The sequence below is a fragment of the Streptopelia decaocto genome (assembly GCF_964273445.1).
Source record: "Streptopelia decaocto genome assembly, chromosome: 27".
Taxonomy (NCBI): Eukaryota; Metazoa; Chordata; class Aves; order Columbiformes; family Columbidae; genus Streptopelia; species Streptopelia decaocto.
The window spans coordinates 542,763-565,298 of NC_138682.1; the positions used below are offsets into that span (position 1 = coordinate 542,763).

The following is a 22,536-nucleotide window of genomic DNA, read 5'->3' on the forward strand; positions in this document are numbered from 1 at the left end:
TAAAAACGTGCCAGCACCTTAATTAGGACATTTCACATCTCTGTCCCCCTCCCTTAGGGATCTGCACGCGGTGGGTTTTGGGAAACGTCTTCTGAAGGGCCCACGGGACACTCGGGAGCTGGTTTAAGGCACCAAAAATGAGGAAAACCAGCCAGCCCTGGCCCCGCGGGGACGGGAAGGGGTTTGTGCCAACCGGGCAGCGTGGGGCACCAGAGCCGGGTTCAGTCCCACGCGGCTCCAGGAGCACCGGGCAGGGCTCTCCCCTCGGGTACTTCACCTCTGAAACACCCCAAATGGGGGTTGATGGGGTACATGGGGGTTTCACAGCCACCCTGGGGGCTACGGCTGCTTTTTGAGGTGGCCCAGAGTCACGTTATTAAGCGAGACCTCAGCTATCGCTTAATTAAACCAACAAATGATCATGAAAGAATTGTAGCTCTGGAAACAGCGAACACGAAGCTTCAAAGGGAGCAAAATGCTTTTCATTTTCCACCAACCGCTCGGATGTTCTGACACCAACACGGGACATAAGAGCGAATCAAAGCCAGGAGCCCAAACAGACCGAAAACCGGGTGGTGCTGAGGAAGGCAGAGAATGCATCAGATGTAACAGAATTACTTTGTACATTCAGACTTTATATTTCGAAAGGAAGAAAGGAGAAGAGGAATTCGATGTTTACAAGCAGCGCTGAGCGGGAAAGTGGCTGCGGCGCCTCACGGAACCTCGGGACGGCCTCGGTGTGCGGCGCCGGAGCTGCGGATGCCCAGAGACAGCCAGAGGGACCGAAAACACCCGGACACAGCCGGACACACCCAGACACAGCCAGACACAGCCAGACACACCCGGACACACCCAGACACAGCCAGACACAGCCGGACACAGCCAGACACAGCCAGACACACCCAGACACACCCGGACACACCCGGACACACCCAGACACACCCAGACACAGCCAGACACACCCGGACACACCCAGACACAGCCAGACACAGCCGGACACAGCCAGACACAGCCAGACACACCCAGACACACCCGGACACACCCGGACACACCCAGACACAGCCACGTGGCGTCAGTGCGAATCCTCCAAATGGAAAGAAAGGAACACAAGACAGAAGAAAGGGGCTTCTCCCCGTGTCTGCGTTTGGCACGTCCCTGAGTCACCTTCTCACTCCTTCAAAGCCAAAAATTCCTAAACATGGAAACTGGGGGGAAGGACAGAAGAGAAGAGGGAGCTCAGCGAGGAGCCGCTCTGCACGCGCGGCTGGCCCAGGGACCAGAGTTTTTGGCAAACCACGGGAAAACCGTCGCTCGCGGGGCCGGGGCGCGCGCGGCCTTTACCTGCTCCTCCCGCTTCACACCGTGTCCGCGTCCATGGTCAGCGCCTTCCACACGGTGGTTTTCGACATCTCATCCGAGATATTGATCTCGGAAGGGTCAGCCCTGCAATAACATATTTCACGCAGGTTATGGGCGCTGACGCCACCGAGGAGCGGCCAGAGGAGCGGGGGAGCTCAGCACAAGCACAGGAGGTTCTGCGGGATGCGGAGCTTTGGGAAGCAAGACTGAGAGCCAAAGAGCTGCAGCAAAGGCTGGACTTGCAGCTCCTGCCTCCCTTTTAAATACAAGCGTCTCCAGCTCCCGTAAAGTCATCGACGGTGCAAATTTTGGGGGTCAAACACGAGTCGTGCGGCTGCTCTGCAATCCCTGCCCATCAGGTGAATTTCCCACCAAGACAGCCGCTGGTTTCTAAGGGACGCTCCATAAAAGTGCAAGTGGAGAAAATGGTGCCGAACGCCTTCAAAATAACTTGGTGCGTGGCGGAACTTTACCTGTCGCTGCTCTGCTGGGGGGGACCCGCGACGTTGTTCTTGCGCAGCTTCAGCTGCACGGAACTGGCGGCAGCAGCTTCCATCATCTTCTGGGACTCCTGGCGGGACAAGGACGAGCCGGGGTGTGCGTCTGCTCAGGCGAGAGCCGAACCCAGCGCCGGCACCGCGCTCCCGGCCGCCGGCCCTGCGGGGCCCTTCACCCCACACATCCGGGGCGAAAAGCACCGTGAGGAGCACATTTTCCATAATAATAAAACAATAAATCATCATTTTAAAAATTATTAATTTAGAATAATCTCTCTATTCAAGTGTTAAGCTCGCTGCTCATTTAGGAAAAAGAAAAGGGTACAATGTGGGATCCAGGCTGCTGGTGGAAACCCTGAGCTCCCAGCCGGCGCGTTACCTCCTCCTCTTTGGCCTCCTTACCTCCTCCTCTTTGGCCTCCTTACCTCCTCCTCCTTGGCTTCCTTTTTGGCATCGTCCAGCTTCTTCTTCTTGCTCTCCGGCATCAGGTCGTCCAGAAAGCTGAGCTCCCGCTTGGAGAAGCAGACATCCATCATCTTCCGCACAAAAACGAGCGCCAGGACCTGCGGGAACCGGCGGACACACGGGTGAGGTCGGGACAACGCCGCGTCCCCCAGCGCTGCGGGTCCCCGTTGTCGGGCTCTGACCATCATGGGGAAGACGATGGCGGCGCGGGACACCTTGATGACCCAGAGCAGGACCAGGCAGAGCAGCTGGACCAGCGTGAACAGATGCACCTTGCGCAGGGGCACGTGCCGCAGGTAGATGAAGTCCGGCTGGTGCTTGGCCGGCATCCCAAACAGCTTCAGACGGTCGAAGAACTGCCCAAGAAACGGGAGAAGCTGCCCGGGAGCTGCGGCCCCGGCGAGACGCGGGGGGAGCTTTGGGATCGCTCCCCCTGGGAGCGGCACCCGCTTCCCCTCGGCTATAATCTGCGATTATTCCACGTTATTCTATCGTTAGCGTTCCTCGGCCCACCGAACCCCCACCAAGGATGTGCAGCAGAAATCACCGTCTCTTCGCACCAAACTCCCCCATTTTCACATGATCAAACACCAACCTGCTCTGACACAGAGCCCGCACCCTCCTGGGCCTGCACCGCCCTGTCCCCTGCACTAAATATCCTCATTCTTCGCTTTCATAGAGGTCTTTCCCCTACGCCACCGCTTTGTCCTGCGTCTACAGGGAGCAGACGCAACACAATCCCCATACCTGAATCCCTTTGAGCGACGACACCCCCATGTAGAGAAAGACGCCGTAAAGCACAGGCATCGGTATATACTGCAAAAAAACGCAATTATAGATATTTTTAATTGTGTTTTGTCACTCTCTTCTACAGGCGCGGCCTAAAGCTTTCCATGGTCCACAGGGTGAGGGGCGGGCTGGATTTTAACCATGAGAGATTCTGAGTTAATGTTCTGCTTTAGGCTGCACTTCCGAGTTATATTTCCTCCCAATAATCCTGTTTTCCAGAAGGGTCAGAGGAAAACAGGCGTTTTCCCCCATGCTACCCCACGGCACGTTCCGCGATGGCAGAAAAAACATCTCAATATATTCTGGTGGCCACACACGAACGCAACATCTCATCTCAGGCCTGGAGAAAAGGGACTATTTTTGTGTAACCTCCAAAAGTCTCGTGGGTTTGGGGTGTTTTACATCTTTCCCCACCTTTAAAATCGAAGTGAGGAAGACGGAGCAGCCCATGAGCACGAAGATCATCAAGCCGGTGACTCTCTGCTCTCGGATCCCCAAAAATTTGGGCTGTTCCCCCGGCGCCGAGCTGTCCGACTCCACTTTGAGGCTGTTGACGTGGGTGATGGAGAGGACGGTGGCGGCCACGAACCAGGGCAGCCCCATGATGGAGCACACGCCCAGCATCACCGCCACCATGAACAGGTCCAGGTGGTACCCGCAGCCTTTCTGGGGGAGAAGAACAAGAAACGGGAGCATCCCACGGCACAAGAGCCAGGACGACGTCTCAAGGGGGACCCCACCTCTGCTTCAGCTCAAGGCAGCTTCTTGGAAATTTAAAACAATATGACTAAGGAAGCCCAAGGAAGCCCAAGGAAGAGTAAGGAAGAGTAAGGAAGAGTAAGGAAGAGTAAGGAAGACCAAGGAAGAGTAAGGAAGAGTAAGGAAGCCCAAGGAAGCCCACGGAAGTGGCCGGTCTTTGTGCCAGCACTTAATGTGAAAATCTGGCTGGAGTTTGGTGGATTTGGGGAGTTTGTGAGATATCTACTAAAAAGAAAAATTGACTATTTTTTTAATTCATAAAGAAATTTCTACCATGCGACTCCGAGTTACCCCTGGCAGCGCATCAAAGCGCTGACATTTTAAAATAAAAATGCGTTTCTTTAGCACCTTTTCAGATGAATTTGCTCCTCCAAAAGACGGCTCATCCCAACTCCCCTGCCCTCGCTGTGTCCTCAGCCCAGGAGGACACCGGGCCGCGCGGCACAACGTTGTCCCAGGCCAGCGCCGTCACCCAGCGCGGGGAGCAGGAGCGGGCGGGCTGGGTGGCCTCCGCAGCCCCTCACCTTCAGCTTGTGCTCCTTCCTGTTGATGATGACGGCCGTGATCTGCTGGTCCATGAAGACCAAGATGGTGCAGAGCAGAGCGGGGACGAACGCGGCCAACACCGTCCACCACGGGTTGGGTCCCAAGGGGTTGATGATCCACCCGCGGTCGTCTCTAGTTGGCTGCAACAAAGCACAGACATCTGGACCATCTGCCAGATGACTGTCCCTCCCATCCCTGGGTCACGTCCCTTCTACCTTGAACACGGAGGGGACGTGGAGCTTTGGTGACGGGATCCCCACCGAGAAGTCGACGAGCACCATGGTGACGATGGCCAGGAAAACAGCAAAGTCGCCTACTGTGGACCGGATCTGGGACAAAAAACTTGAGCTGAAAGGGGCATTGCAAACGGGGCCAGAACAAGATGGAAAAGCTGGGGACATCAACAACATTAAGGTTGGTTAATAACAATCCCACCACCCTGGGGCCATGCAGCAAATCCCTTGGTTAGGTACCGCTGCTGGTTCGTCCCTGGGAGATCTGGTGTCAGGCAATAAAAAAAAGCTTAATTAGGTGGAAACGAGTGAGGTGGCTGCTGCCGGCTCTTCTACCTACCCTGGTCGGGAAGTAACGGCTGGTTTTAAACTTCTTCAATAAGGCCGACAGGATGCAGGTGGAGAAGAAGAGGATGCAGCACCAGAAGAAGACGTTGGGCGCGTAGGGGCCATTGTATGCACAGGCGGTTCCGTAAAACTCTCCACGCAAATACCGACAGTCCTGGAGAAACAGGGTGCGAGGACGCGGGGCAGCGTGCGGGAGGGAAACCGGGTCACTGGGGGGCTGAGGGTCTGGGGCCAAGATCCGGGACCTCGCGGCTGCTGCTGGGGATGGAGGTTTAAGGAGCAGCAGCAGGGGAACAAGTGACACGTGAGAACCCGCAGAGGAGGGAGATGTGACGGGACACGACGCCACGGACCACGGCACATCCTCCGCGGGGCTGGCTGAAACAGCACCCGGGGACAGGGAACGCTGGGAATTTGGGGAAAAAGGGAACGGGGAAGGAGGGCGAAGGCAACCGTGGTAGGAAGGAAGAGACAAATGGTCCCTTCGCAGCAGAGCGGGCTCAGGGGACACGGCCAAGAGGGGACAAAGGTGTCCCCAAGGCCTCCCACCCCGTGCCTGGGCTCCGCTTCCAGCAACAACCGCCCGAGAGCTGCTCAGACGTGCACATTCATGCACGGACCTACGGACAGCACTTAAAAAAGCAGGGCCTGGAGGTATCAGGAGCCAATTAAGGCAGCCAATTACTACCTGCGAGCACGAGCTTAAGTCCTCCAATAACCAAACCACCCACTTAACCTCGCTCCCGGTCAGAAATACCGTCCTGCGGAAGAGCTGGGGACAATTGTCCCCTGCCACGTGGGGACAAGGTGGACGGACAAGGTGGACGAACAAGGTGGACGGACAAGGTGGACTCTCCTGCCCAGGACCGCATGGGTGAAAACCACACTCTAATTTTAAACCGTGAGTTTTGGGAGCAGCAGCAGCACGGCTTGAGGCCCATCGTCACCTGAAGGGCTCCGGCTTTCGCACCACATGAATGTCCCCAAACCCGCGGGGGTGGCCTGGGGCACTTACAGCCACCGTGAGCTCGTCCCAGGGGACCCTGGAGGCGTTGATGCGGATGCTCTCCCAGTACCGCAGCGTTTCGTTGGTGATGGGTGGCGGCGAGCACCTGCAGCTGGGAGAGAAGACAAGACGGGGATGAGGGAAAAAGCAACGGAGACGCATCCCGGGGCGATTTTAGGAGGAAAAAATAAAACAAAATAAAAATAACCCACTAGTAGAGGGTGAGGAGGTTGAGCTTGCTGTGCTTGTGCACCGGGAAGGTCTCGCCCAGGTGGGCCAGCTTCTGCAGGGACTCGTAGATGAAGATCATGCAGATGAGGGCGGCGAAGGCCTCCTCGGTGAAGCGGGTGATGTAGCACACCAGGCAGCTGGCGTCCGCGGCCACCAGCACCACGCAGAAGAAGGCGGCCCAGAGCCCGATGCACGCGCGCAGCGACAGGTAGGACAGCGCGTACTCCCTGCGAGAGAGCGAACGGCGGGATGAGCCTCCAGAAACCCAGAGACAGGTAGGACAGCGCGTACTCCCTGCGAGAGAGCGAATGGCGGGATGAGCCTCCGGGAAACCCGGAGACAGGTAGGACAGCGCGTACTCCCTGTGAGAGAGCGAACGGCGGGATGAGCCTCCGGGAAACCCGGAGGGACAGGTAGGACAGCGCGTACTCCCTGCGGGCAGAGTGAACGGCGGGATGAGCCTCCGGGAAACCCGGAGACAGGTAGGACAGCGCGTACTCCCTGCGAGAGAGCGAACGGCAGGATGAGCCTCCGGAAACCCGGAGACAGGTAGGACAGCGCGTACTCCCTGCGAGAGAGCGAACGGCGGGATGAGCCTCCGGGAAACCCGGAGACAGGTAGGACAGCGCGTACTCCCTGCGAGCAGAGGGAACAGCGGCGGATGAGCCTCCGGGAAACCCGGAGGGACAGGTAGGACAGCGCGTACTCCCTGCGAGCAGAGCGAACGGCGGCGGATGAGCCTCCAGGAAACCCGGAGAGACCTGGGAGCGCGCGAGGCCGCGCGGGGGAGACGCGCTTCCCAGCCTCCAGTGCCGGCTGCGGAGCCGCGCGCTTTTAATTATCGTTATTTAGCAATTATCTTGGGTTAAGGCCTGGGAAGAGAATGAAGGTCGGGTCCCCGTTGGAGAAGGGGGTGTTCTCCGCATCGCCCCAAAGCCTCAGCGCTGGGCACCTGCACCCAGTCACCGACTACCAGCAAGTCGGGGCTTAATAAGAAGATTAATCACAATAAGGGTGGTTGATCTCGCATCAAAGTCAAAACGACAAAAGGATTGTCATGGGAAATACCTATTTCACATGAAAAGCTCCTGCAAAGGCCCCGCAGCCCCGGGAAAAGGCCCCGCGGCCCCAGCAAAGGCCCCACAGCCCCAGGCAAAGTTCCCGCAGCCCCAGGCAAAGGTCCCGCGGCCCCGGGCAAAGGTCCCGCGGCCCCGGGCACAGGCCCCGCAGCCCCAGGCAAAGGTCCCGCGGCCCCGGGCAAAGGTCCCGCGGCCCCGGGCACAGGCCCCGCAGCCCCAGGCAAAGGTCCCGCGGCCCCGGGCACAGGCCCCGCAGCCCCGGGCAGCCTCACTTGCAGAACTTGTAGAGGATCTTCTCGAAGACGAGGACGGGGCCGGTGCTGCCGAGGATGGTGAGGGGTTGGCCGGCGAAGAGCGAATAGACGACGCCGGTCATGGACGCGCCCAGCAGCGACTCCATGGCGCTCTGCCGGGAGACGGCGACCGCACCGCTGGGTTCCACCAACCCACAGCAGAGCGCCCGGACAGGGATCCGCGTGGGGCGCCGCTCCCGCCGCGGCTGGGGTCGCTCACCATGTGGCCGTTGGTGGCCTCCCCCAGCAGCCCCCCGAAGGTGACGACGGGCGACATGCAGGCGCAGTAGAGGAAGAGGAAGGACGCCAGGCACTGCAGGCTCAGCCCGTCCCGAAAGTCGCTCCAGAACCACGGGGCTTTGCGCTTCACGTCCAGGATCAACCCTCCAAAGAGCCTGGGGAGGGGAAGGACACGGTAACTGGGCTCCTGGAAGATCCAGCGCAGTTTTCTCTGCTGCAGAAGAGCAACCACGAGCACAGAGGAACTTCCACTGCTCAAAAGCAGCAGGTTCCTTTTCCCATTTTACACCCAGGAGAAACTGAGGCACACAACGAAACCCAACAACACAAAGAGAACCCGAAGCTGAGAGGCCATCCCCTTACTGCAGCAGTTCCTCCCTTGGGGAAGCGGCAGAGCTCTGCCTGGGGGTGTCTATACATCTGCTCCCCCAAACCACAGACACCATGTGCAACGATGCTGTGGCGGAGCCCGGCTGCCCCAGCTCCCACCGGGGACCAGAGGAGTGAAGTGCAGCCTCTTCACTGGAAAACGAACCCCACAAACGGGCTAGAAGGGAAGGCGCGTGCTCGGGTTTTAGAGGCAAACAGAAGAAAAGAAAGAAATATGAAAGCCCGCACCTTCCCGTCCGCTCCAGCTCGGGGCCGCTGTGCTTCTCCGGCTTGCTGTGAGAGTCGCTGTCACCGAGCACTCCCCGCATCTTCCTTTTTTCCTGATAAAACGCAAATAAGATGTGTTTGTAGCCGCTGGCTTGTGTGGCTTCTGGTCTGTGTCAAACTGGGACCCCGTGGCTCGGGGTCCCCGCGGAGCCCCCGGCGCCGCTGCCGTCCCGCACCCACCTGCGACGGGAGGTTTTTGGGGGGCTCGATGCGGATGGACGGGTCCCACTCTCCCGGGGGCAGAACCGTCACCTGGTCCAGGAACTCATCAATCCCGGCCACCAGGTCCGCCCGGTCCTTGGCTTTGTAGGCAACGTCGTGGAAAACCTGCCCGGGAGACAGCCTGGGGAGGACACGCCGGCGCAGGCGCCCCCGCCCGCGCAAGGGGCTCTTGGCCAAACGCAAGGGAATTTCCCCCAAATTTCCTGTCGGAAATGGCAGGAAATATTCCCCCAAATGGAAAAATCTGGGCATATTTTGTAATTATCTCCAGGAGGCGCCGGTGCCCATGGCACCCTGGAGAAGGACAAGGTGCCAGGACGCACCCAGGGCGGCATCTCAGCCCCCGGGGACACAAATCCGCGCGTTCGCTTTGGGATGAACACGGGGATCGGGTTATTCGGGCAGCTGGGACAGTGAATCCTCTTCCCCACAGAGACAGGGAGAGGAGAAGAAAGCCCAGAAATGACCCGGAGAGACCTTTTGTCTCCTCCTACCTCGTCTGTCATGATCGTGGCCATGGACCTGCCGATCTCGTGGTACCGATGGGCTTTTCCCCCCGGTCCGAGCAAAACAAACAGGAACCTGGGCAAGGAAAATGAAATGAGAGAGAGAGAAGAACGTGCTCTTGCTCAATGGGCACCACACAAAGTCCCCAGGACGGCTCGAGAGGGGACACGTCGGCTCACCAAGCCCATCCCACAATTAATTCTTGGGCCAACTTCCCTTAAAATTGACCAACGGGTTTAAAAGCTAGAGCAAGGGAGGGAATAACGGAGCTGAGGAAACGCGGGTGGGACAACCGTGCGTGTTCCCTTGGGGTGCCAAACCGGCGCCCCATTTCATGCTGTCTGGGTATTTTTAAAGACAAGCTCGGCGCTTGTCGCTCAGACCTCGTGGGGACGGGGACCTCGGTCATGGCCGGGAGCAGCACGGCGGGCGTCAGGCGCACGAAGGCCACCACGGGCTGCCGCAGGAACGCCAGCTCTCCCACCAGCACGTTGGACGCTTCGGCCCCAGCGGGGATCTTCTTCATGAAGTGCAGCTCCGCCTGGGCACCACAAGCCGCTGTCAGGCCGTTCCCCAGCAGCGCAGCCCGCGGCGCCCGGCGGCAGCCCCGCGGCCCAGCGCGCGGCAAAGCCGGGCCTAAGGGCCTCAGAGAGCCGCGGGCCCCTCACCTTGCTCAAATCCATCGTCACGGGCTCGTGGTTCAGCCCGTTTTTAGCTTCTGCGCTGGGAGAAGGATGAGGGGTGAGCGTTTGGGCTGGCAGGAAAAGAAAGAGATTGAGAAAGAGGGGAAGGGAGCAATCGGGACGCTTCTGCTTTGCCAGGACAAGTCTAATGGAGCTAAAGCCTGGCTCACACCTTCTCCTGATGCCAAAGCCCTGCTCAAACCTTTGCCTACAGCCACAGCCTTGCTCAAACCTTCGCCTACAGCCACAGCCTGGCTCAAACCTTCTTCTGATGCCAAAGCCCTGCTCAAACCTTCGCCTACAGCCACAGCCTGGCTCAAACCTTCTCCTGATGCCAAAGCCTGGCCCAAACCCTCCCCTGGCACCAGGCCCCCACCTGGCTTGTCGAGGACGTGCAGGTCCGGCTGCCTCTTGCTCACGTCGGCGAAGGAGCGGACGATGGGGAGGAGGTTGGTCCTCTTCTTCTCCTTCTGGTGGTGATGCTTCTTCAGAAGGACCTCACGGACCTTCGCGCGCGTGCGCTGGTCGAAGTCTGCGGACGGTTCTTGCTGGGTCAGGATCATGTCTGGGGGTGGCAGAGGGAAATTAATCCATCAGAGCATAAATGCCCCCAAATTCCAAGCCCTGAAGCCCCCAGGGAAGTCTGTGCCACGCACGACACCCTAACGCGGGCTCCGATTTGCTTAGCGAGACATTTTATTACAGATCAGCCTTTGCAGCAAAAGTGAGGTTTTCTTTTGCTAAAAACATCATCAAAGTGCTTATTCATCACTCCGCTAAGATCATTATTTCCCTTTTTAAATAATGCCATTTTCTTGCCTGATCTGGCCTCTCTATCCACAGCATCCCTGGTACCTGCAGCATCCCTGGTACCCTCAGCATCCCTGGCACCTGCAGCATCCCCGGTACCCGCAGCATCCCCGGTACCTGCGATCTCCTCGATGCTGTTGGCACAGATGTCCAGCAGCACGGTCCCGTTGAGGATGCAGCTCCGCAGCTCGAACAGGCTGTGCAGGGACAGCGTGGCCACGTAGGGCTTGCTCCAGCGCTCGCCACCGTCCTCCACGTCCTCCTCGAACTTCAGCCACCTGCAACCACCATCAGCTCCATCACGAAACCCCCTTCCAGCTCCGCAAACCTCTTCAACGGAGCCACAGGGCGGCAGGAGGCGGCTCCTCGCGTGGGCACCCGCGAAAGCTTCGCGCGGAGCCCCGGGCGCTGCAGGGGTTTATTTACCGCGCCGTCTCCTTCCACTCGGCATCCTCATCCCCCTTCAGGCAGATCTCGTCCAGCTGGGTGAACAGGTCGTGGGGAACGTGCTCCTCGTCCTCCTCGGTCCCCAGGATGAACTGGACCCGCTGGGACGGGGTGTCTGGGACACAAGACAAAGCCCCGACCTGTTGCTGAGCCTCAGTCCAGCCCATCGCGCTCACACGCAGAGTCACCATCGGGTCGGCCCCGTTCAGCCACAGACACGGGGCCGGTTCCCCCACGGGGTGTGTCTGCGCTCGCACAGCGCCACGGAAAACGAGAATCATGGGTTCGCCCTCCACATAAGGACGGGCAGCCTTCCCTCCCATGTCTCCATTTCTAAAGCCAAGATCCCTCTAAGGAAGATGAACCTAAACCCACTATACATTAAAAAAAACTGTGCCTTCAAACAAAAGGAGCCAAGCGGCCTTACGCTGGCGGTCCTGCCCCGCCGGGCCCGGCTCCTTCTCCCGCTCGCGTCTCCGATGCTTCTGGCTGTGGGGCCGGTGGTGCCGGTGGCTCTGCCGCACCAGCGGCATCCGCACGCCCACGTACAGCGTCCGGTGACCTGCGCACAGCAGCGGAGACACCGCGCAGAGGGTCACACGCACGGCGCCGTTACCCCCGGTTCCTCTTCGTTCTATTTCCTCTGTGTCCCCGAACGTCACAGACACGTATCCCAAGCCTGTTTTACTCAAGCTGTGCCACAGCAGAGCAACAACAGCTCCGGCTCATCCGAAAGTATCAAACCTCTTCTCCAAGGGCCGTTTGGCTGGATGAAGCTCAGAGTGGCTCGTTAAGCAGTGGCAGAAGGTATTAATAATTATTTTGAAAAGCTTTGGATGGCACAAGGTGATGAGAGATCAAATCAGGCCCGTGATAACAAACTCCAGAATACAAAGAAATATAGAAACACAGCCTGGTGTTCGCAGCCAAAAATTATCCTCCTGACCCCTCCAAGCAAAACCAAGCTGGAATTACCCAGCCCCGCGGCTGACGCTCACGCCGCGGCCTCTGCCGGCCGTTTGGCCCCAGTTTGAAAGAAAAGAAAAGAACTGCTTATTTCTTTAGAAGCGGCCACGTTCCGCTGCCGCCGAGCCAGCGGCACCACGGGGGCCCTGTGGAAGGGAAAACGGCGAGACTGACCCTCCAGCTCCTCCTGCTCATAGTGGATATTGACCACGTTGCTGGTTCTGCCCTGGTCGATCACGGCCTCTTCGTCCGGCCTCTGCTCAGCAACGAGAAAACGGGAAACCGGGGCTGGGTCCCCCGAGCATCGTCCCCAAACATCATCCCCGAGCATCGTCCCCAAACATCAGCCCCAAACATCATCCCCGAGCATTGTCCCCAAACATCATCCCCAAACATCATCCCCGAGCATCATCCTCAAACATCATCCCTGAGCATTGTCCCCAAACATCATCCCCAAACATCATCCCCGAGCATTGTCCCCAAACATCAGCCCCAAACATCATCCCCGAGCATCGTCCCCAAACATCATCCCCAAACATCATCCCCGAGCATTGTCCCCAAACATCAGCCCCAAACATCATCCCCGAGCATCGTCCCCAAACATCATCCCCAAGCATTGTCCCCGAGCATCGTCCCCAAACATCATCCCCGAGCATTGTCCCCAAACATCATCCCCGAGCATCGTCCCCAAACATCATCCCCAAGCATTGTCCCCAAACATCAGCCCCAAACATCATCCCCGAGCATCGTCCTCAAACATCATCCCCGAGCATCATCCCCAAACATCATCCCTGAGCATTGTCCCCAAACATCATCCCCGAGCATCGTCCTCAAACATCATCCCCAAGCATTGTCCCCGAGCATCGTCCCCAAACATCATCCCTGAGCATTGTCCCCAAACATCATCCCCGAGCATTGTCCCCAAGCATTGTCCCCAAACATCATCCCTGAGCATTGTCCCCAAACATCATCCCCAAGCATCACCCCTGAGCATCGTCCCCGAGGGAAGGAAAGGGAAGGAAAAGGAAAAAATAAAACAAAATAAAAGTCAAATAAAATAATAAAATAAAATAAAATAAAATAAAATAAAATAAAATAAAATAAAATAAAATAAAATAAAATAAAATAAAATAAAATAAAATAAAATAAAATAAAATGGGTTTCCAAATGAGGAAAGAAAAGAAAAAACAAAGGCCCCTTTTCTCTCAGCATTTCCAGCCTGGGCCGCGATCCCTGCAGGACCCTCTGGGCGGCACCTGGGCCACCGGGATCCCTGCAGGACCCTCTGGGTGGCACCTGGGCCACCGGGATCCCTGCAGGACCCTCTGGGTGGCACCTGGGCCACCGGGATCCCTGCAGGACCCTCTGGGCGGCACCTGGGCCACCGGGACCCCTGCAGGACCCTCTGGGTGGCACTTGGGCCACCGGGATCCCTGCAGGACCCTCTGGGCGGCACCTGGGCCACCGGGATCCCTGCAGGACCCTCTGGGCGGCACCTGGGCCACCGGGATCCCTGCAGGACCCTCTGGGCGGCACCTGGGCCACCGGGACCCCTGCAGGACCCTCTGGGCAGCACTTGGGCCACCGGGACCCCTGCAGGACCCTCTGGGCGGCACTTGGGCCACCGGGACCCCTGCAGGACCCTCTGGGTGGCACCTGGGCCACCGGGATCCCTGCAGGACCCTCTGGGTGGCACTTGGGCCACCGGGACCCCTGCAGGACCCTCTGGGCGGCACCTGGGCCACCGGGATCCCTGCAGGACCCTCTGGGCGGCACTTGGGCCACCGGGACCCCTGCAGGACCCTCTGGGCGGCACTTGGGCCACCGGGATCCCTGCAGGACCCTCTGGGTGGCACTTGGGCCACCGGGACCCCTGCAGGACCCTCTGGGCGGCACTTGGGCCACCGGGACCCCTGCAGGACCCTCTGGGCGGCACTTGGGCCACCGGGACCCCTGCAGGACCCTCTGGGTGGCACTTGGGCCACCGGGATCCCTGCAGGACCCTCTGGGCGGCACCTGGGCCACCGGGATCCCTGCAGGACCCTCTGGGCGGCACCTGGGCCACCGGGACCCCTGCAGGACCCTCTGGGCGGCACCTGGGCCACCGGGACCCCTGCAGGACCCTCTGGGCGGCACTTGGGCCACCGGGACCCCTGCAGGACCCTCTGGGCGGCACCTGGGCCACCGGGACCCCTGCAGGACCCTCTGGGTGGCACCTGGGCCACCGGGACCCCTGCAGGACCCTCTGGGTGGCACCTGGGCCACCGGGACCCCTGCAGGACCCTCTGGGCGGCACCTGGGCCACCGGGACCCCTGCAGGACCCTCTGGGCGGCACTTGGGCCACCGGCCGCGGCCACTGCAGAGCCCGCAGGGGCCGAACTGCGTCTCCCGCCTGGGCCCTTGGCCCGAAATCTGCTTCTTCTGCCCCAAATCCCCACTCGGAGCCACTCGCGCCGTCGTCCCCGCGCAGCAGCGACGCAGCTCAACGGGCAGCAGGAACAAACGAGCTGGCTGGTCCCCGGACACCTTCCGGGGTGTCGATTGGGAACAGACGCAGCGATTTGGCAGCTGCAGCTCCCGAACTCCCCACGGGCCGCACGGGGAAAGGCTCCATTCTGCCCCCATTTTCTGACCGGCCATGCTGAACCTGCCCCCCCGGCAAAAAGCGTCTCCCCCCGCCCATCCCTCTGCCCTGCGGGAAATTCCCCGGGGGTTTTGGGGGAGTCTCCCCCTTTTCGGGGCCCCGCGGCCGCGCTACCTGTAGCTCCTCCAGGAGGGTCACTCTGTGACTCCACCGCCGCATCCTCCCGTCGGTCACCAGTTTTTTGGGGACAACTGGACCTCTGGCTCAGTCGGGGGGGACACCCCCCCCGGGCACCCGGCAGCCCCGGCGAGCGCAGCAGCGCCCGGCGCCACCGGCTCCGGGTGCACAAACCCAACCGCCTCGGAACCCCGGGCACGGCGCGGCCGTTACCGAACGCCACGCAGCCCAACGGTCTCCCCGCTCCCAGCACCCGGCGCGTGGGGGAGAAACGGCTCCGTTTTGAGGAAAACCCCCCGGAATAGAGAAACGGGGGGTCAGCGCCACATCCTGCCCGGGCCAGGGGCACAGGAGCCGTCTGGATGTGCTGAACAGCACCGGTGGTGAAACACAACCGAGGTGCGAAGCGCTGGGAACACACATTCTGGGGCAGCGCTGGCTGTCACCAACGTTTCCTGCACGAGATCACGGCGTTTCGGGTAAGTCTGGCTTTGCCACGGCCCTTTGGCGCTTCAAAACCCCCCTGCACGGCACGGAAATGTCCAGATAGGCGACATTGTTCCCTCCCTCGCTGCCCCCGCTGCCTCCAGCTCCACGGTTTGTTATTTTCCGAGCTGAGCTAATCCATCATTTCCACCCCACAAATCCGTTTGCTCCGCGGGGTGCAAAGCCTCACGGCCGGTTTGCCCTGCAAGGCGACACGGGGCGCAAACCAAGGCGGCGAGGGCAGGCGGCTCCGGGGCCGCATGGGCAAGAATCCTGGCCTCGTCCAAACCCGCTCCCGCTGCTCTTTGATTATTTAGTATTAAAGCTCTGGGAGTGAAAACCAGGAGAAACGGGACAAGCGGGCGGCTCCGGAAAGGTGCTCCGAGCACCCCATCACCACCGCAGATCCCCGAAACCGCGGCAACCCCCCCACGGAGACGTCACCAAGGGAAACGTCCCCGCTCAAGCCACTCGAATGGACTCGGAGTGGACATTTCACGGAGCAAATTGCTGGAGGAGTGAAAGATTTAATAGAAAAGCAAATGATCCCGTCCCCGGGTGGGCAGCAGCGCTGGCGGATGCTGCAGCGAAGCCACGAGGCCAGCACGCCCATCTCCAGAAAACTCCTCCAGGTTATTCCTTTGCTGCCAGGTATCTCTGTGTGTCCCAGCAGGAGACAGAGGAATTCCGAGCGCCCTGCCTCGCTCTACCTGCCCCAGCGCAACCGCAAACCCCTGCCTGGGAAGCTTTGGTGGGACTGAGGAGGAGGAAAAGCACGAGGCGGAGGTTTAGGCCCGGCTTTGAGTCCTCCCGGCGCCGGGGGACGCCGAAAGCATCGCGGGGGGAGGGAAATGCCCCCCTCCTCACCCCTCTCCATGTCCACCCCCCCCCGACAAAGCCACCGTCCCTACGGGGACCCTGAGCTGTGATGGGACCGGTCCCGGGTGTTGGCAACGGGAGGGGACACGTCTCCGGAGCCCCGAGCGGGGGACACAGGTGACGGCCCAGCAGCGCCAGGACGCGCTGTCACCCAACCGGGGGAGCCGTCAATCCCCGTCACCCCCCGAGCTGCAGTATCGGGGCAGGTTAACTAATTCCCCTCATTTGTCACCCAGAGCGGGTTTCCAGGCGGGTCCCAGGGGGGCGGGGGGCGGGTGGGACAAGGAGATGCTGGAACAGGGGCGCCCCCCGGTCAACTGCACCCCAGCACCAGGCGCACCCACACGCGCCTGCTGGGGACAACAGCTGAGACCCCGGTGCCGGGGGGGCTGCAGGGACAGTGGCCTTTGTCCCCCCACCCGCAGCATCACCGGGGGGGTCACAGCGGACGGGAAAAGGGGGCGCAGCGAGGACCCTCCCAGTCACCGCACAGGTGAATTCCTGTCCTCCCGCACCCCCAGCACCCCCTCTTTGCGCCCCCACCCTCTGCTGTGCCGATGCCTTGTGCCCCCCCAGGGGCCTTGCACCCCCTTGCACCCCATTTTACACCCCCCCACCTTGCAGATGCCCTTCACCTGCCTCTGCCCGCCCGCACGGCCCCCCCGCGCTCCCCTTTGCACAAACCCAGTCTCCCTGTGCACCCCCACCCCTTTGCTCCCTGTCCCCCCGCACCCCACCCCTTTGCTCCCCCGTTCCCACCCCTTTGCTCCCCCGTTCCCACCCCTTTGCTCCGTGTCCCCCGCCGCGGAGATGCCGCAGTGAGCGGCCCCCGAGCGCCCGCGGGGTCCCGGGCAGCGCGTCCCCCACCTGGTAGCTGAGGATCCCGTCGGGCTCGTTGCTGCCGGCGGGCATGGCGGCCGGGGGCCGGGACCCCCGCTGGGGCCGCTGCAGCCCCGGCGCCGCTCGCACCGGCTCCGGCAGCGCCCCAGCGGCCAATCCCCGCCCAGCCGGGGGCGGGGGCGGCGCCGGGCGGAACTGCGGCCTCCTCCGGCTGCACCCCCCACACCGGCAGCGCCCCCCGCCCCCGGCAGCGCCCCCCGATACCCGGCAGCGCCCCCTGACACCCGGCATCACCCCCCCCCGTCCCCGGCAGCGCCCCCCGTCCCCGGCAGCGCTCCCCGATACCCGGCAGCGCCCCCTGACACCCGGCATCACCCCCCCCCGTCCCCGGCATCACCCCCCCCGCCCCCGGCAGCGCCCCCTGACACCCGGCATCACCCCCCCCGTCCCGGGCATCACCCCCCCCCCCGTCCCCGGCAGCGCCCCCGACACGCGGCAGCGCCCCCTGCCCCTCCTGTGAAAACGTGGCCCCGAAAGAGCCGGGTATTGGAATTTTGGGGTGTTCGCACGCGGTTTGGTGCGTTTTGATGGATTTTCCGATCTCTCCTGACGGGAAACTCGCCCGGCTCCGCTCTGCTCTCCAAAACGAGCCAAACCCGGGCAAACCACCCACCCGCGGCGGTAGAGACGGGCGCCCTGTGCTTACGGTTATTTAGGGAGCACAGACACGTTCGTGTCCGTGGAAAGTGCCGGGTTAAAAACAGCAGCTCCTGAGTCACCGCGGCCCGTCCGGCGGGGACAGCGGGGGAGCAGCCGCCCGCACCCCCGCCAGCGATACAGCGCTCACTCAGTACCAAGGGATCTCATTTCTTTGTGTGAGAGCAAACGGACCCCCAGCAACAAACCCAAACGGGCAACGAGACCCAGGGCAGGGGCACAAACCGCAGCCCGACCTGCCCCCGCCCGCACAAACACCCCAGACGAGCCCCCAGCGCTGCCCCCGCGCCGTGCGCTGCCCAAACACCGGCACGACGGAGAAACCCCCCCGCGCCGTGCGCAACACGGCTCCCCTGCTCTTACAGCTGGACCGTGGGTCAGACTCCCCAGTTTTACCATATCGCACCAATTATTACCACTCTGGAAGATAATAAATAAAACCAAAGCCCGGCACCAATCCGCCGCCCATCTGCGGAGAACGGTCTAATTTCACAGATCCGTGCAACCTCAATTAGCATAAATATGCAAATGGGCTTTGCTTCCTGTCATATTTTCCAGGTTCGCCGCCGCTCGGCGCCGCGAATTGGAGCTCGGGGCTCTGTAATTAGCGGCTCGGCTGGTGGGGCTGCCGGAGCCTCCGCCGGCGCGGGGCGGCGGGACGGGCAGGACCCCGAGCGGCCCGGAGCGGCGCCGGAGCCAGAGAGCCGCGGGAAGGGGTAAGGTCGCTCCAGCGCAGGCGCCGCCGCGCTCCTCACGCACACCGTGCGGTAACCACGGCTGTGTTGGGCTGTTTGGCTCCCGCTGATCCCTAAATAACACAGCTAAACACTTTGCACCCTCCAAAGCGGCTAATATATCAAATTAAAGATTAAGAGGATATGTTTTGTCTGAGGGTTATATATAACTATGCCTATTAATTATTTAGAAGCGTGCACTTTGGAGCTGTCGCCCGTATTGATTTTGTGCAATCCCCGCTGGTTTTTCAGTCATTAACCGCTTCTCCATTCCCCCAAATCGCTTTGGTGACACCAGCAGGACGGTGCACCGGGGGTTTTTTTAATCTCCTGCGTAACCTGAACAGTATTTTGCAAATTGCAATTAAAAGAAGCGATCTGAGGCAAAACAACCCGGAGGAAAGGGGCCGCGGGGTGGCGGGGGCAGGAGCGGGCGGGGGCTGGTGACCGCGCCCGAGGCTCATCCCGCCCGGCCCCCGCGGCGCATGAACCTCGCCGAGCCCAACGGGCTCCGGCTTCCCCTCACCCCGGCCGGGTTCCTCCTGCCCGCGGCCACCGCTGGGCACGGCGCGGCCAGGCGCTCGGCAGCGCAAACGCCGGGGCAGGGAATTTCCCCGACGGTTTTGAGCTGAGAGCGAAACCTCTGCCGGCAGGAAGCAGCGGCGAAGCGCGGCAGGCGCGGCGCAAACCCGGGCTTAAATTTAGCTCTGAAAAGCACGGGAGGCAATTGAGAAGGGCGGGTGAGTGCCGGCTGCTCTCTGCGCCATGCAGGGGCCTTTCCTGTGCCTCAGTTTCCCCCACCTTTCTTCAGTGCTTCGATGCGGAGGCCGCTGGGTGTTTATGTGTGTGCGGTGCCCAGAGCCCTGCCCGACTTATCCCCCTAAGGCAGCTGATGTCCAAGCGAATATCCCAATAACCCAAATGAATACTCGCCCTGCCTGGGGTCAAATCCCCCAAATCCTCCGTGCAGTGCGGGAGCCGAGGGAGAATCCACAGCTTGGCAATTAAAACCCTCCTCCGGGATTCGGGGGTTTTCCCCATCGTCTCGATGGCAGCGTCTCCTGGGGTGCGCGGGGGCTTTGGGGGAACCCTCTGCCGAAGGGCTCGGACCTGCCACATCGTCCCTGGAGCGGCTCCGAGCGGCTCTTTCGCATCACCCGCTTTCCCAGGGGGTTTTGGCGCTGTGCGGAGCCCGAAGCCTCATGAAGACACCACCATCTAGCGCCAGCGGCGTGCGGAGGAGCCGGGAATCGGGGCGCTCGCCGTCGGGGCTGCACGTCGGGGGCGCGGCGCAGTCTGCAGGGTGATGGGAAGATCCGGCTGATGGGGATGACACGGAGGGATGGGAATAATGAGCAAGTTGCTGTGTCGGCACAAAAAATATATTACTATGATTATTGCATCTTGGTAAAAACCATGGTAAATAAAGTCCCGGTCAACCGCTGGGAAGCTCAGGAGGTTCCAGAGCGCCCGCGGAATAATTAATAAATAAGAATAATAACAAAAGTGGCATGAACTACGGAAGGAGCGCGGGCAGAAAGGTGTTCGCATCGTGCTGGTGGGCGCTATAGGACCTACAGCTCCCGGCAGCACCCCGTGCCAGGCCTTTACTGGTCCCAGCACACCTGGGCTCATGCCCCTATGGCCTCTATAGGCCCCTGTGGCTCCCGGCAGCCCCAGTGCCAGGCCCTTGCGGTCCTTATAGCACCTATAGGTTCCTGTGCATCCCAGCAACCCCAGCGCCAGGCCCTTGTGGCTGCTGCAGGCCCCGTCACCCGCTCTGCCCTCGCTATCAGGTCCCTATAGCCTCCATAGGCCCCGCCACTCTCGGCACCCCCCGTGCTTAGCCCATACGGCCCCTATAGACTCCCCGTCCCCGCCGGTGCCCCGGTGCCGGGCCGCCGTGACCCCCGGGAACCCGCCGCGTTTACAGCGGGCGGCGCTAGGACCGCGGCGCCGCTCCCGCTCCGTGTGTCTCCGCCCCGGCGGGCGGCGCTGGGACCGCGCGCCGCCCCGTGTGCACCTGTGCCCGGGCGGCGCAGGTGGCGGCGGCCCCGCCCAGCGGGACGGTCCCGGCGGCACGGGGAGCGCGGGCCCGGGGCTCCGTCCGCTGCACGGCCCGAGCGGACCGGGAAACGCGCCGTTCCGGAGCCCCCGCTCCCGGGAAAAGGGTCCGAGAGGAGCCGGTGCGGAGCCGCCCCCGGTGAACACGGTGTAGGGGGTCTCGGTGCGGAGCCTCCGCTGCACCGGTAGAGAGGTGAGTCGGGGGGGGTCCCGGTGTGGACCCCCCGTCCAGCGCGAAGGGGATTCGGGTGGTCGCGGTGCGGAGGAACAGCCGCCGGGGTTCCGGTGCGGAACCGCCCCCGCCAGGGAACGGGGTTCCGGGGCTTCCCGGTGCGGAGCACCCCCGAGGGAACGGGCTGCGGGGGGTCCCGGTGCGGAGCTCCCCCCCGGGGAAGTGACCGGGGGTCCCGGGACAGAGTCACCCGGGGCAAAGAGGGACGGGGGGACTCGGTGGCGGGAGCCCCGTGGGACCCCCCCGTGCGCCGGGCAGCGCCCACCTCCCCTGCACACCCCCGGCATCGCTGCGTCCCGCCCGCGGGGCTCCGCGAGGTGCCCGCGGCTGCACCGGCTGCTCCTCGGCGCCACCGGCACCGAGCGCGGCGTTTCCCCCATCCCGGGGGGCGCAGGGCTGGGGGTGCGGGCCGCGCCCCCTTTCCCGCTCCCGTTCCGCATCCCGGTCCCGGCCGCCGTCGCGGTCGTGGCCACCGACGCGTTGCCACGTGGAGCGCGCGGCCACGTCGGCCGCCCTGTCCGCTCGCGGCGTCACCTGGGGGGGTTGATTGGCTTTGCTTTCATTTCCACCTCTCCCCGCGATTCCTCCCTCCCGTGCCGCGGGGAAAGCTCCGGCTCCCGCCAAATTCCCACCAAAAATCCTTTTTTTCCCCTCTTTGGACCCCAAAGGCCCCACCGGCTGATGTTGGTGTCGGCTTTCCCGGGATCCCCATCCCAAGGTGGGATTTGGGGGCCGGTTCCGTGGGGTGACCCCGCACGTTCAGGTCTGGCGGTTGAGAGCACGACCGCGCTGGCACCTCGCGCTGCAGGGCCCACTGGCGCTTTGGGGCTTTTTGGGGAGGTTTGCTTTGCTTTTTGTGTGTTCGGGGTGGGACCCCCCGGGAGCTGCAGCTGCTCTGCACAGCCCCCATGTTCTCTGTGAGCACACAGGTGCCGCTCTGGGGTTCATTAGCATCACATGGCTAACGAGCACGCTTCATCAGTGTGGCCACCATAATGTGGCAAGAGAGAGCCTCTCAGAGAGACGCAGCAACGCTGGAAATGGGCTTTTCCACCCCAAAACTGGTCACTCCTTGCACAGCTTGTGCTGTGCGACGAATCCCTCGGGTCTCAGCCCCACCAGCGGGGCGGGAGCATCTTCGCTTGGATCCGAGCAGAAACTGGGGCGGATTTATTTAATTTTCTGCCTTAATTCTGCTTCTTCCCGCCCGGTCCCGCCACGGCTCGGGCGCCCTTGGCAGTGGAGCGTGGTCCGGCTTTGAGCGAAAGCGCTGACCCCGGGGCCGCCTCGGGCCTCCTCCTGCCGACCCGGAGCTTCCTCGCCCTTGAAGTTGCTGGCAGGTGCCCATTGCCACGGCAATGCGAAGAAAAGGAAGGAAAAAAACCAGTAAAGAACTAAAGGAGGAGGAGGAGATGCCGGTGAATGGCTCCCGTGGAGCTTGTCGGCTCACAAAGAGCGGCCGCGGGAGCTTCGGCGCTGGCTTTGCAGCCGCTGCTGAGCTCCGGGCGCCGCGGCCGCCGCTCCGGTCCAGCCCGAAGCGCCGCGGATCTCGCCTGCCGGCTCCGTCCTGGGTGTGAACACCCGGGAAAAGGCTTTTTCTGCGCAGCCAGGAATAGTTCTGCAGATTTGAGCAGCTTTGGTTTTGACTTTGTTGCAGGGGGCGAGCACACAGGTGCCGCTCTGGG

At 61.8% G+C, this 22,536-nt stretch overlaps 1 protein-coding gene across 1 annotated transcript; it reads right to left on the minus strand.

Moving 5' to 3' along the window:
- Window positions 1-257: 257 nt before the first annotated feature.
- On the minus strand, window positions 258-17,201 carry SLC4A8 (solute carrier family 4 member 8). Its single transcript, XM_082073679.1, has 25 exons — window positions 17,132-17,201; window positions 12,312-12,393; window positions 11,599-11,733; window positions 11,151-11,286; window positions 10,842-11,002; window positions 10,291-10,479; window positions 9,900-9,985; window positions 9,615-9,772; window positions 9,219-9,306; window positions 8,683-8,829; window positions 8,464-8,555; window positions 7,826-8,000; window positions 7,585-7,718; window positions 6,215-6,460; window positions 6,012-6,114; window positions 4,989-5,150; window positions 4,631-4,744; window positions 4,394-4,555; window positions 3,525-3,776; window positions 3,069-3,137; window positions 2,504-2,677; window positions 2,282-2,419; window positions 1,833-1,930; window positions 1,342-1,443; window positions 258-1,192 (listed from the first exon to the last, which is right to left on the minus strand). The coding sequence occupies exons 1-24, from the start codon at window positions 17,174-17,176 to the stop codon at window positions 1,356-1,358; spliced, it is 3,234 nt and encodes a 1,077-aa protein (XP_081929805.1). The 5' UTR covers window positions 17,177-17,201; the 3' UTR covers window positions 258-1,192; window positions 1,342-1,355.
- Window positions 17,202-22,536: the final 5,335 nt, after the last annotated feature.